Source organism: Polypterus senegalus, chromosome 2, assembly GCF_016835505.1.
Source record: "Polypterus senegalus isolate Bchr_013 chromosome 2, ASM1683550v1, whole genome shotgun sequence".
NCBI lineage: Eukaryota > Metazoa > Chordata > Cladistia > Polypteriformes > Polypteridae > Polypterus > Polypterus senegalus.
Window position 1 is genome coordinate 134,771,250 of NC_053155.1, and position 14,282 is coordinate 134,785,531.

At 39.6% G+C, this 14,282-nt stretch overlaps 1 protein-coding gene across 3 annotated transcripts in view; it reads right to left on the reverse strand.

The window, feature by feature from the left end:
- Positions 1–14,282, reverse strand: part of rasa3 (RAS p21 protein activator 3) — a 290,025-nt gene that overhangs the window by 121,622 nt on the left and 154,121 nt on the right. For all 3 annotated transcript variants that reach the window (XM_039744665.1, XM_039744666.1, XM_039744667.1), the window contains exon 5: positions 11,256–11,332. In XM_039744665.1, the coding sequence (XP_039600599.1) occupies positions 11,256–11,332 (77 nt within the window). The remainder of the gene's footprint in view (positions 1–11,255; positions 11,333–14,282) is intronic.

Consider the following 14,282-nt stretch of genomic DNA (forward strand, 5'->3'; position numbering starts at 1 on the left):
TGTGTGTGCGTTCCTGCGGTGGGCTGGCGTCCTGCCCGGAGTTTGTTTCCTGCCTTGAGCCCGTGTTGACCCCGTGAACCTGTAGTTAGGATATAGCGAGTTGGATAATGGATGGATCGATAATGCAGAGTTCAGTATATTCTTAGCTAAATTGGGGAAGAAATGGAGTTGGACAGTACTTGTTAGAAGAAAATGGTCAGTGTGTATACAGGGGAGGTGGATGCCTTTTCTAAAACAATGCTGTAAATTGGAGGCATTATTTGGTGGACAGTGCATGCCAAAAGAAAGTAGCCAAGATTTGTAATGGAATAGTGGGTAGTGATTCAAATGGCAAGGTGGGCAGTACAGGTAAAGGGCAGACAGACAGAGCTTCAAAAAGAGAGGCAAAACAGTGCTTGAAATGGGGAGGTGAAATGTGCATGTTAAAAGGAAGTTGGCAGCATTTGTAATAGGAAAGTGCTTTGTGGTTTTTGTGCTTCTAAGACTTGACATTGTGTTTGACATTTTCATCATCACACAAAAGTCTACCCCTCTCCTGCTTTATTCATTTTAGGGCTAAGTGGGATGAAATGACACCTTTTATTGGCTAACTAAATAGATTGTCTAATAAAAATAATTTATTTAGTTAGCCAATAAAAGGTGTAATTTCACCCTACTTTCTCCTGTATCAATCTATGGCTAACATGATACAGCACTCTACTGCTATCAGTTTAGGGCTATAAGAGATCTGCCGCCCCTTTGGATGCAAAGCAGACACCAAACCTGGATAGGTCGCCATCCGCTGCAAAACAAAAACAGCAGTGCTAACTACTTTTCTACCCCATCTTAAAAAAAAGAATCTGTGAAAATGAACTCAGAAGTGGCTTAAGGCAGGATGTAGGAGGAGAGCGCAAAACAAAGCTCAGTGGGTGTCATTTTATTGTTGTGCTCTTTTGTTTCACCGACAGTAAAAGATTAAAGTATAAGGGGTATAGCAGATTTGAACCTCTCCCCACTACTTACAAGAACACCTGTTTCATTTTTATTTTTTCTTCTATCTCTCATCCTTCCGCAGCAATTTGAATTAAGCACCTGCAAACAAAATGTGCTGACTGCCATCTGGGCTCCTGATAAGATTGTGTCTTTTCTACTTTACTCTTATAATCACCAGAGATTCTGAACAAAGACTGGCTTAGAAGAACTAAAAAAATAACAATAATTAGGGGGCTCCTTCAATCCAAAGACATGGCTGTGAAGTAAATCAGTAACTGTAAATTGGCAGCTCGGAGTGAGTGAGTGCGGTTGGGTGTGTGTGTAAGTGTGTCCTTTGATTTCTGGGATCCCTGTCCAGGGTTGGTTCCCTCCATGTACCCAATTCCAGGAGTGAAAACTGTTGGATTAACTGGCTCGTAGCACTGACAGAAGAATAAAGTTTGAACTTTATTATTGATGCCATCATCCCATGCTTATGCTACTTCTCACAAGGGGGTAGTTTAGAAACCTGGCACTTATGAGCAAATCTACCTTCTTCTGTCATTTATTTGATTTTGTTGTCTTTTTGTATATAATTGGCATCAATGCCCCATAATTGCACAAATTCATCTTCAGAAAAGCGAAACCAGGATAGCTATGATTTTGAGACGATGACATGGGATAGATTAAAAAAAACTGCGAATCAACTTTCTCAGGGGTACTAAAAATAAAGCTGGCAAAAGAGCATTTTATGAGCTTTAAATATTAAAAAGACTGCCATAGCCATCACTTAACAAATGTGGTTTTATGAGCCTGCTGCAATTATCCATATTCTCTCTGAATATCCCAGATTTGCATTTAATCTTTTGTGCCAGTGTTACACCAGTAGCTATTCTCATTTGAACAAGTTGTCCATTGCAGCTCATTTTGCAACAGATAAGGCCCAAGATGACAACCCACAGAAGTAAACTAAGTGCCCCTATTCAATTTATTAATGGTTAAAAGGAATTAGCCACATAAAAATATAATGCCCCCCCCCCCAATATATTATTTGTTTTCCAGGACAGCTTTTCCTAATACGTGGTGAGACACAAAAATAACCGGACTGGGCTTGGAGCTTTCCTGGAAAACCGTCTGGAGGTCGGCCAGACGTGAATCATAGAACTATATCCCCTCCTACACGCCCTCTCAAACTGCTGTCTGGCTAGGTATATCCTGTGAATAGCCCAGTCAGTATTTGCACAACAGTCACTACACAAGTTGCTGCTATAATGTCGGGTGAAAAAAATCGAACAGTAACTCAACATCAAATTTCTTGTGAATTTTCTCTTTTTCGGTAAAGCAGTTTTTGACTGACAAAAACATTAGTGTCCTCGATCATCCTCCCTATTCGCCTGAATTTGCCTCCTGTGATTTTTACTTGTTCCTGAAAATCAAAAGTGACCTGAAGGGAACACATTTTTCTTCAATGAATGAAGTGAAGAAAAAAACGGCAAGCCTGTTGAAAAGCCTCAAGCAAGAAGACTTCCACCACTGTTTCAATCAATGGAAGATACGTATGGAGCAATGTAGAGATTGGGAGGGGGAGTATATAGAAGATGACAACGTTTAAAATGCTGTAATTCATCAATAAATATTTTTATTTTTGTGTTTCACCTCGTATAATACCCCAACATTAACCGAGGAATCAACATTGTCTGTTCTTGACATGGCGCCCTTCCTCATACAGGCCCAATTCAAAGTTGCACTTGAACCTAAACTGCAGAGATATAAGGCAAGAAACAATACTTAACAAGATACCATGCTAGTGTAGGGCACAATATATTCACTCTTAATGGTCAAATTTAGAGGCAAATGTTAATGTATATGCATTTACGCTGTTTAGAAAGATATGTACAGTAGATTCCACACAGGTAGGAAATAAACCAAAGTTCTTGGAACTGCCAGGTAGTATAACCTCTGTGTGACTCTGCTGCTCTGTCTGGGGATCAGTGATGCTCAGTTATAAATTCATTGCAATATTTTAGGAATTAAAAATTCTGATACCATAAAATATGTGGCATTGTGGTGCAGTGGTTTACATAGCTGCCTAGTGGTTTAATCACTGTTTGCATTTCCTCCTCAAGTCTGAAAGGGTTTTATGTTTTTTTTTGTTTGTTTTTTGTTTTATAGGAAATAGGAATAACTACTACAGGTACTATGGATGGATGGTATTTCTGCACAGCATGGCAAGTATGACAGTTGAAGTGTGCTAGGATGGAGTGATGGCCTTGCGGCAGGTAACCAGTTTGTCAAGTTATTCCACTGCCTGATTGTTCTGGGCAGCATTGAGGTTAAGTAATGACTATTGTGTAAGCAGTGGTGTGTAGCTACAGAGTTCATGCTTAAATGTTGCTGATGATGAAACTTCAGTTCCTGGTCTCTCAGACTGCCCTTGTAACAAAATGGTGCAGAAAACAGAGTGCTTTTTTAGTGGCATTAGGATCATCTGGCTCTAATGCATATGCATGGTCTCTAAACGGAATCAAGCAGGTGCAAGTTACTGGAGGACCCATTTCAAAGGAAAGCAATACTCTAAGGTTGTCCAAACAAAAGTTTTACAAGCTACCTGTTGGGTACTGGGCAAAAGGTGTCAACATTTGGTCTACTTGGAGGAGGCTGCAAGGTACTGCCCTGCTGTAGTAGCTGCAAATTTAATGAGGCTTCCTCAAGAGAAGCAATAGTTGAGGCTAACACTGACAAAAAGTTAGACAAGTCTCCTCAGCCAGTGTACAACCCCGGAAGACAAGTGCAGGAAGGGAGATATCAGCTTCATGATGCTCTCCTGATGGTGCAACACGCCAAGACTCACATTATTTGGCTGTCCTAGACAGTTCTTCATTCAGTAGCTTGACCAAGTCACAATGGGCAGCCTTGCTGAAGATCACTTGATGCAAGGCAGAGTTACCTGCCCACACCTTTTTTATGAAACTGTTCATAAACACCAGGATGTTTTCCTACCATTTCTACTAAGCTGTGCTCAACAGGCTGATTTCTAACTCTAAATTGGATCAATAATGTTAACAGGATTTTTTTAGGATGGCCACACATCCAGTCCAGGGTTACTTCCTGTGGTAGGCCTATGTACATTAGTTTCATTGACAGCTTTAAATTGGGCTTATATGACTAAGTGTGAGTGAATGATTGTGTGTATGTGAATGTGTATCCTGCGACCTCAGCCTTGACAACAACCACAGGCCTATAAAATGATGAGGATTACAAAAAATCATGGCCTGACAACCCAGGAGGAGGTGGAAAGAGAATTTTAAGGAAAGACATGCAAAACATGCAAACAGCAGTACAGACAAATGACCACCTTGCTCTAGTGGGGCTCTAACTGACTCTATTTCAGAGTGTTCATTGCAGATTTCTTTGTCAATGAATTGAAAATCTGCAATAGACAGTACTCTGGCAATATCCTTAATTTATGCACTTTACAGTTAATTTGAAGCCCAGACATTTGAATACTGCCAGCCCCAAGCAAAAAACTCTGTTGTGATCTGCTCTGCCTTCACCCATGCGTCAGATCAATATTGTTTCCTAATTGGCACTGTCACTTCAGAATTGGCCCAGAGCAATTTTCAACTTGTTGTTTACAGCTCTGAATACAGAATGGCTGAACTCACTTTAGAGGGGCACAGACAGGGTTGCATCATCTACCTGTGGCTGCTGTACTCTGTAATAAATGTGTCCAGCTCACATACGCTGCGTTTGACTGTAAGAATAATAATAATAATTATAATCATAATAGTGGTATACTTTTTATTTCAATATAACAGTAATAAAAATGGTTATGTGGTTGGCACTGTTGTCTCTTGGATACATCATCCTATGACTGAATACTGTGTCCAGTTCACGTCTGTGTGATGTTTTCATTATAACCTTTGTGTTTGTGTGGATTTTACTTCCATGTCCCTGAAAATGTATAAACTGCAAATGTCTTAAGTGGAATGAATAAAATGACATGATAAGCTAGTAGTGTAATGAAAGTTACCATTTTAGAGTGCCACAGAAGTCAGTGGTTTTCTCACTGTTAATGTTGTTAGAGTTAACTTGATAATGCTTGATAAACAGGTAGAAATAATAATATATTGGCATACAACTTTAGGACATATGTAGCTAAGGGAACCAGGCATCTGTAATAAGTAGAATCAGATGTCTGGCATCTATTAAGAAAGACTGATTTTCATTCATTGTCAGAGAATCTTAATTATAAGGTCCTGTCCACATTGTTTTATATCCTGTGTAGTAATCATGACAGTAATGACCCCATTAACCTAAAAACTGACCCAGCATGACTAAATGTGGGCATGTGCATAGGAGTGGTGCCCCAACTTGGATCCACTGCTGCTGGCATACTCTCTGGCACCCCCATGCATCCTTATACTGGATTAAATGTGTGTGAAACTGAAAATAATTATAATCCTTCGAAAACAATGAAAACTTAAATCAGTTTGATTTAAACAACTGTCTGTTTATTCCTCTGCAAAAACAAAACCTTAACGATGCCTGATATTTACTACATGAAACAGCAGCCCCTCCCTGCTCTAGGGTGGGACAGCAACTGCCAACTGACCCAGTTAAGGTGGAAAAAAATATTGCAGTGACTTGTCAGTCAGTGTGGTCTATTTGCAAACCCACAAAACCTTTTGCAAGGCAATTGTGATTCTGACAATCTGTAAGACCCATTGCAGGTATCATGGTGATAAAAGGAAACCTCTTTTTTACCATCAAAAGAGGCAACAAAGAAAAGGAAAGAATAATGAAAAAATAAACAAATAATGTGGTCTGTGCCAGAGTTAGCTTTACTTCTTACTTCTCCACCAGGTTCACCAGTTCTCTACTTGAATTGTTTCACTGCTGCTGTGACCAGGTTAGCCAACTCAAGTGGGGCAAAAGTCACTCAATTTTAAGCAGCAGCTGCTCTTTGCAGTCTTTGACCTTTTCCAAGTATGGAACAAATCCTAATCTAGTTCATTTTCCCCAGTGAAACACAAAACTTGTGACTGCCTATTTTTGAGGCTCACAAAAGTTCCGGGTTCAGTTGACAGCTTGATGTCACTCTTCAAGTGTTTCTAAAATTAGCCAGAGAGTGAATAAACACAGGCGCAGAAATAAAATTTAAAACTCTAGTTTAAATAAAATGGACAAGTACTTAAAGTAGAAGCAAGCTTAAAACGACAACCCATAACAGCAAAAATAAATCCAGAGAGATGAATATATAAAATAAATGAGTATGGCAAGTTTGAGGTGTACTTTTGAGCTAGCTCCACCAGGCAAAGTTTGTTCCACAGCAACTTTTTCAGGAGGGGACAGAAAGTGCAAAAGAGATGGCATGACATTGGAGGTCCACTGCAAGAACCCATTCAGTAGGGCTAGAAAATAATAGAGAGGCCTGCCTCTTCCAGTAATTTTCTGGAAACTAAAAACCAGGAACCAGAAACAAGGACAGTTAGTTCACCAATGACTTTGGCCAACAAGATCCAACTCTGTCTGAGAGACTACTCTAGGGCCCCTACCCTGTGATGAACTGATAGTCGGTACTCTCCTAACTGAGAAAGGTTGTACTTATTTTGCCATAAATTTTTTTTTCCATTTTTATTATACAAGAAATGTGCTCCTCGTTGTTAACTTGGGACACAAAAGATACAAAAGCAGGTGCCTTTTTGGTATTGCTTTATCATTTTCTGGAAAAATAAACAATGTGGAATGAACACAGAATTTGAGAAGTTTGTGTTAGTTTGCTAGGCACTTCCCATAGCAGTCAACACATCCTGTATATGTTTTTTATATACAGTATATAAAATACATAGTAATGAGACACATCTCTGTTTACAATCCTAACCTGGAACAGAGTGTACAATCAAAATATTTAGCAAAAATGATTGTTTACTATTCAAAACTACATGAAGCACAAATGATCACAGATTCCAGTTTCAAGTATGAAAATGCTGTGGATCAAAAAAAGCTAGTGAGACTACTTCAGAAAAATGTAATTTTTGTAAGGAACTATTGCTCAAACATACATCTGTAGGAAAGGATGAAAGTTTTAGAGGTTGGCAAATGCTTACTTTAACAATTCTCTCTAACACCTTATCGTTTCATTTGAACCTGCAGCTCACAGAAGTATCAAATAAGCAGAAACTAAGCCAAATGTTAGCTGCCTTACTGGGCCTTCCTACATAAGTTTCAGGTTGCGGTGTATCAGATGCAAAGGCGTGCACACTTTCCCACCATCAAAACACTATCTAGGTAACAAGCATCAAGAATACTCCTGCTCATCCGCTACTCTCTCCACATTCTCACCACAACACTTTCTTTACTCCCCATTCATCACACAATTTCAAGTTCAAGAAGCCACTGGGCAGCGTTACTTATAAAGTAATCCCTTAAACACTTCTGTGGTCAGGTATACCCATAGAAACTTCCAAGTCTCCTGATTGTATTCCTGAGACCTCATTTCTAATTAAAGGGTCAGGCACCCTTGATGGTTTCCACGGTCTCCACTATAAGCTGATATGTTCCCAGTAGGTACCCCTTGCAGCAGTTCACCAGTCTGATGGAATTATTTTGCTTTGTGTCAGTCCTTCATGTACTCCTTCTCACATGAGTACCCTTGGGGTCCCTACTTTCCATGCACTATTTATTCATGCAGAATATATTACTATTTAATGGCTGTTTATTCACCCTGGCTCAAGAAGCTCCTCTCCAGTTACAATAATACAAATAAAATGGCTTCCTAGGCTTTATGAACATTCTTTTAGCAATCTAATGTGGTGTGGGAAAAGACAACAAAGTTAGCCCAGATTCAAGTAAGAAAATGTTGTGGATCAACAAATGCTAGTGAGACCGTTGAAGAAAATTCAATCTGTGTAAGGAACTATTGCTCAAACATATTCTGCTCAAAAGAATTAAAGGAACACTTTTTAATCAGAGTATAGCATAAAGTCAATGAAACTTATGGGATACTAATCTGGTCAGTTAAGTAGCAGAGGGGGTTGTTAATCAGTTTCAGCTGCTGTGGTGTTAATGAAATTAACAACAGATGCACTAGAGGGGCAACAATGAGATGACCCCCAAAACAGGAATGGTTTAACAGGTGGAGGCCACTGACATTATCCCTCCTGATTTCTGACTGTTTTTCACTAGTTTTGCATTTGGCTACAGTCAGTGTCACTACTGGTAGCATGAGGCGATACCTGGACCCTACAGAGGTTGCACAGGTAGTCCAACTTCTCCAGGATGGCACATCAATACGTGTCATTGCCAGAAGGGTTGCTGTGTCTCCCTGCACAGTCTCAAGGGCATGGAGGAGATTCTAGGAGACAAGCAGTTACACTAGGAGAGCTGGAGAGGGCCATAGAAGGTCCATAACCCATCAGCAGGACCAGTATCTGCTCCTTTGGGCAAGGAGGAACAGGATGAGCACTGCCAGAGCCCTACAAAATGACCTCCAGCAGGCCACTGGTGTGAATGTCTCTGACCAAACAACCAGAAAGACTTCATGAGGGTGACCCAAGGGCCCCATGTCCTCTAATGGGCCCTGAGCTCAATGCCCAGCAGCATGCAGCTCGATTGGCATTCACCATAGAATACCAGAATTGGCAGATGCACCACTGGTGCCCTGTGCTTTTTACAGATGAGAGCAGGTTCACCCTGAGCACGTGACAGAAGTGAAAGGGTCTGGAGAAGCCATGGAGAACATTATGCTGCCTGTAACATCATTCAGCATGAGCGGTTTGGTGGTGGGTTTAATGATTGTCTGGGGAGGCATATCCATGGAGGGTCACACAGACCGCTACAGGCTTGACAAAGGCACCTTGGCTGCCATTAGGTATCAAGATGAAATCCTTGGACCCATTGTCAGACCCTATGCTGGTACAGTGGCTCCTGGTGCACGACAATTCCTGGCCTCATGTGGTGAGAGTATGCAGGCAGTTCCTGGAGGATGAAGGAATTGATACCATTGACTGGCCACCACACTTTCCTGACCTAAATCCAATAGAACACCTCTGGGACATTATGTTTTGGTCCATCCAATGCCACCAGGTTGCACCTCAGACTGTCTAGGAGCTCAGTGATGCCCTGGTCCAGATCTGGGAGGAGATCCCCCACAACACCATCTGTCATCTCATTAGAAGCATGCACCGATGTTGTCAGGCATGTATACAAGAACACAGGGGCCATACAAAGTGCTGCGTACAATTTTGAGTTGCTGCAATTAAAGTTTGGCAAAATGGACTAGCCTGCCACATATTTTTTTCATTCTGATTTTTGAGGCGTCTTTGAATTCAGGGCTCTGTCGGTTGATCATTTTCATTTCCATCAAACGATGTGGCATCCTTTCGTTCCTAACACATTACCCAGTCTATATCAGTATAGATATCCAGGAGGATTTCTTTTTCCCATTGAGATCTGATGTGTTTTCAAAGTGGTCCTTTAATTTTTTTGAGCAGTTTACATCCACAGGAAAGATGAAAGTTTTAGAGGATGGCAAATGCTTTCCTCAACAATTCTCCTCAACACCTTATCTTTTCATTTCTACCTGCAGCTCTGGTGCAATAGTATTTTTCCTCTTTTGCTTAACAAATTTTAAAGCATTCGTCTATTTTCATAACCTGCCTGTCCTGATCAGGGTCTCTGGAATGTGTAACTGTTGGTGACAGTAGCAGGTGTATGAGAGAAATATATAAATATATGATTTCATTTTGGTCATGGAATAAGCAGTTATTATGAAAGCTTATATAGGAACCTGAGAAATGTACAGAATACTACTTATGAACTGGAGCGATAATGTAAACTTCTACCTAAGTAGATGTGAAGGTGCGAGTCAGACATGTGAACTCATAAAGAACATGACAGAGAGATAGGCATGAATGTGATGTTTTAAGGAACATTAGAAATGTAATCAGCTTAAATTACAGAATATGTAAAATATATGAAAATGAAAATAAATCCAAAGATGTTATTATGCTTACACACAATAACATAATAGAAAATAAATGAACCTCTTGATGTATAAAAAATAGATAAAAGTAAAGAAAAAAATGGTTTGAATATCATAATTTTTCAGAATAATGTAGTTTAATATTTTGTTCTAGTATAAGATACAATATTATAGTAATAAATAATGTTTGATTTTTCATATCACATAGTGTTGATAATTATTCTTCTGTATATTTACTAGAGTCTTTCCAGATTTTTAAAGTCCTGGTGCTTCCTGTCTTGCTATATGATTGCGAGACATGGACGCTATCTAGTGGCCTGAGACTGGACTTCTTTGGTACTGTGTCTCTCCGGAAAATCCTTGGGTACCATTGGTTTGACTTTGTGTCGAATGAGCGGTTGCTCATGGAGTCCCGAATCAGGCACATTACCTGCATTGTGAGGGAGCGTCAGTTATGGCACTATGGCCATGTGGCGTGATTCCCCGAGGGTGATCCAGCTTGTAGTATCTTCATTATTGGGGACCCGAGTGGCTGGACCAGGCCAAGGGGTCGCCCACGTTACACTTGGCTGCAGCAGATAGAAAGTCATTTTTGGAGGGTGGGACTGGACCGTGTGTCTGCCTGGGGGTTGCCAACTGGGATCCCAAGCTGTTTCGTCGTGTAGTGGGTGCGGCAACACACTATACCAGTGCATGCTCCCCAACTTGACTTGACTTGATATTTAGTAGTACATGAAACATAACTAAGATCAAGATAAACATACAGTACAAGCAGGGCTTGAACGACAATGCTATGATTTGTAGTTAAACGTGCTACCATCTGTGCAATTTTGCAACTGTCATAGACAGGCACTAAGGCTGCCCTTTCCAAAATATTACTGTATATGCAAAATATCAGTGTTCTCTGGTTTCTTATCACAATTAAGCAAACTTTCACAATGAGGTTAGATTTTTGTGGGCCTCTGGGCCATGAGGGTGATCCTTTAGTGAAAAATGTTTTTCCTTGGGTTTTCTGCAGATAGCCAAGAATTTCATATACACACATAATTTCATAAAAAATAAAATACAAGTACATCTTTTTTCTTCACTTTTTTACAGAACCACTACATGAATGTTAAAAACTGCTTGAATTTCTAGTGTACTTCATGTACTCCTCAGATCTTTATTTTGATTAGTCAGAGTCATTATTTATTCCTGGCAAGGTAAAAAGGCTGTCACTTCATTGCATCAGTCACAAGTATTTGGTGGCTGTGGCTCTGGCTCTCAAGCATGGAGCCAGCACTGTGATGGAAAGTTTGAGGCAAAGGCTCTTACTCACCGTGCTGCAAGTTTATGGCATATGTTACCGTTGTCTGTAATAACTTCACTTAACCGAAGCTCCAAGTGTACCTTACCCTGCCAAACAGAGCAGAAAACCATATCAATAAAAAAGATCTTTTCAGTATTAACTAAAGTACAACATTTAGCCAAATTCAAAAGGTCTAATTAAATGAGTAGTCCCCATATTATGATTTTTTAACACATAGTCAGTGAAATAGTTTACATCACCCTTTGCATTACTGTACTTTTAGCAAAAAAAAGCTTTGTTACAGTTGATACTTCTTGAATTAATAATAGTGGACTGAAGGTGCTGATCCTAATCATCAGAGGCCCCATAAATGGTGTCTTGAAATGATGAGCTGACATCTGAAAAGCACAACACGCCATAAAGGAATGCAATCCTACATGAGATTTAAGGAAAGATGGCTTTGCCTGTTAGAAACCGGACTAATTCCTTTATGAGTCCTGAGTAGAGAACGCAACAGAAGAGAAGAATACGTAGGTCACCAGTTACAGTATATGTACATATGCAGCCAAAGGCACAAGGTGACCACCAAAAAATAGCTGCATTTTATTCTGATGTAAATGTGCATTATATTTTAGAAACCAGTTTAACTTTTTATATTGAAATAATGCCAAGACAAAAGAAAATTTAATCTTGTAGCCAGATTTGTCAGATTTAGAATTGACACACAAAAGAATGAGTTGACCAAAATTGTTTGTCTACGAGTTACACAATACAAACAAAAAAGGAGACTAGAACTTTCAGGGACGTACAAAAAGTAATAAGCATCTCAATACTGTGATGCAACAAATACCGTATATGAACAGGAAGTTACTGTACATCAATCAAATCTGCATTCCCTTGGTGTGCCTCTTTACAAAATCCCAGTATCAACCACAATATTTTGATAGTACTTTAGAGGTCTGAATAACTCCTGTCCATAGAACTCTGCTCCAGGTGAGCATAAACAGTGACACATCACACCCTAGAAGGCCTTATTTCTCTTATCGTCACAAATCTATTCTCTATTATGAGCTCAATGAGTTGTTTTTTCGTTGTTGCTTACAGTATGGGCAGTTAGTCTCTTCTGTTGGAGCAGCTCCAGGTTGGTGCGAGGATTCTTGCATACTCTAAGCTAGGTGCCATATAGCTGCCGAAGTTGTCAAGAAACTTTATAGTCCTACAGAGAAATTTCACTGACATGGAGACTGACAGAAATAATTGGAAGAATTTAATTTGAAGACGTCTCCCCCTTGATCAGATTTATTTTATTGAATTCTTTCATTAATCCTGCATTATGTAAGGGGTATTGGCTGGACGGAACTGGGAGGGAGACCCAAGCAAAAAGTGAGGTCGCCTTGTAAACAACTGGCAGCTACTTTTTTTCTAAATCGTTTACCCCTAGAATTGTTTTTTTTCTGTATCTCAGAATGGTCAGGGACATATATGTTTTTGCAGCCAGTGTACCAAGGATAGCCAATGCTGCTAATTCACTTCAGTGACAGCAAAGCACTCATCACACTGAAGATGCGGCAAACAGTAGTTACCAGAAACTTGAAACACACTCACAGTACTGCTGATGACACCAAAGTGGGGTCCTTATAAAGATCTATCAGCATTTCTATGGTTTTGAAGATCTGCACTAGAACATGTTCATCTTGTCTGGCAGAGACAAATACATCACAGCCTGATTGACACTACATTTTAAGTGCTTTCATCATCATGTATGTCAGTCTGTGTCTCTGTCCACATGATGCAACTTGCAATATTGCTGACAATGTTCTTCAGCAAACAGTTTTTGTTATAATATCATGTGCACTTTGTGTACATTTCTGAAATTTGACAATTTCCTACTGAAAAAGCATTGGCAAATTTTCTAAATCATTTACCTTAAAACAGAGAAACATTATGTAATAACTCAATTACTGATTAAATTACTGCTTCACATTTACTATTAATTCTTCAATAGCCTTCAGGTTGTTTTCTTGACTGGTTGGACTACTTTTCAGTTTCTTTTTATAGGTAGTTAATAATTGTACCATTGCATGTTCACAGTTTCCTCATTTGCACATGGGACAAAGCCTAATACTTATTATGTTACAGGAATGGCATAGCACTTTTTTTTTTCTTAGCCATAGCTGCTAATAACTGTAATTGTTGTAAAGTGGAACAGCTGGAAAAAAAGTAGAAAAATGGACAAGGAAATGAAGAATAATTTTAATGGGAGAAACAAGAGAGTAGTCCTAAGGTGGGCTGGCGCCCTGCCCAGGGTTTGTTTCCTTCCTTATGCCCTGTGTTGGCTGGGATTGGCTCCAGCAGACCCCCGTAACCCTGTAGTTAGGATATAACGAGTTGGATAATGTATAGAAGAGAGTAGTCAGGCTGAGGACAAACACCAAAAAAGACAAAATTATACCACTCTATGTAAACCAAACTGTTATCTAAAAATCACTGCCAAAGATCTAAATGTCTTGCCTTATGCCCTTCCTTTACCTAAACTGATTGCAAAGGTTCATTCTGAACTGTCTTCGATCCAAAGTTATGATGCAATAGATAGCACTCTTAACATTGTAACGATCATGTGGTGTGCTAATGACAATATGGTCAAGCACTAGAAGAAGGCAACAATCATAAGAAAAACTAGTTTTGCAATGACACAAAAAAAAAATGATAAAAATTATTAACAAGGTCAAAAATAAAACAAAATTGCAAAAAAAAAACACATTTAGAGGCAAAACTACCTCAAAATGTTAAATTCAGAACACCCAATACTTTTCAGAAATACTTTTTTTCAGGTTAGTGTGCTAAAACTCGCTCTTGATAAGAACTGCAAATGTCTGAGTGCCTCTTCCCTACTTCTGTGGCCTGATCAGCCGGCAGCTGCTGTGCTCCATGTGCACTGGCCTGAGGGTAAATACAGAATGTGCCCAGTATTACAGCAAGAATAATGAATGCAAATTCACTGGGTGAAAGGAATGGTTTGGACATTAATTACAACGATTCTGGGATATTTGGATCAAA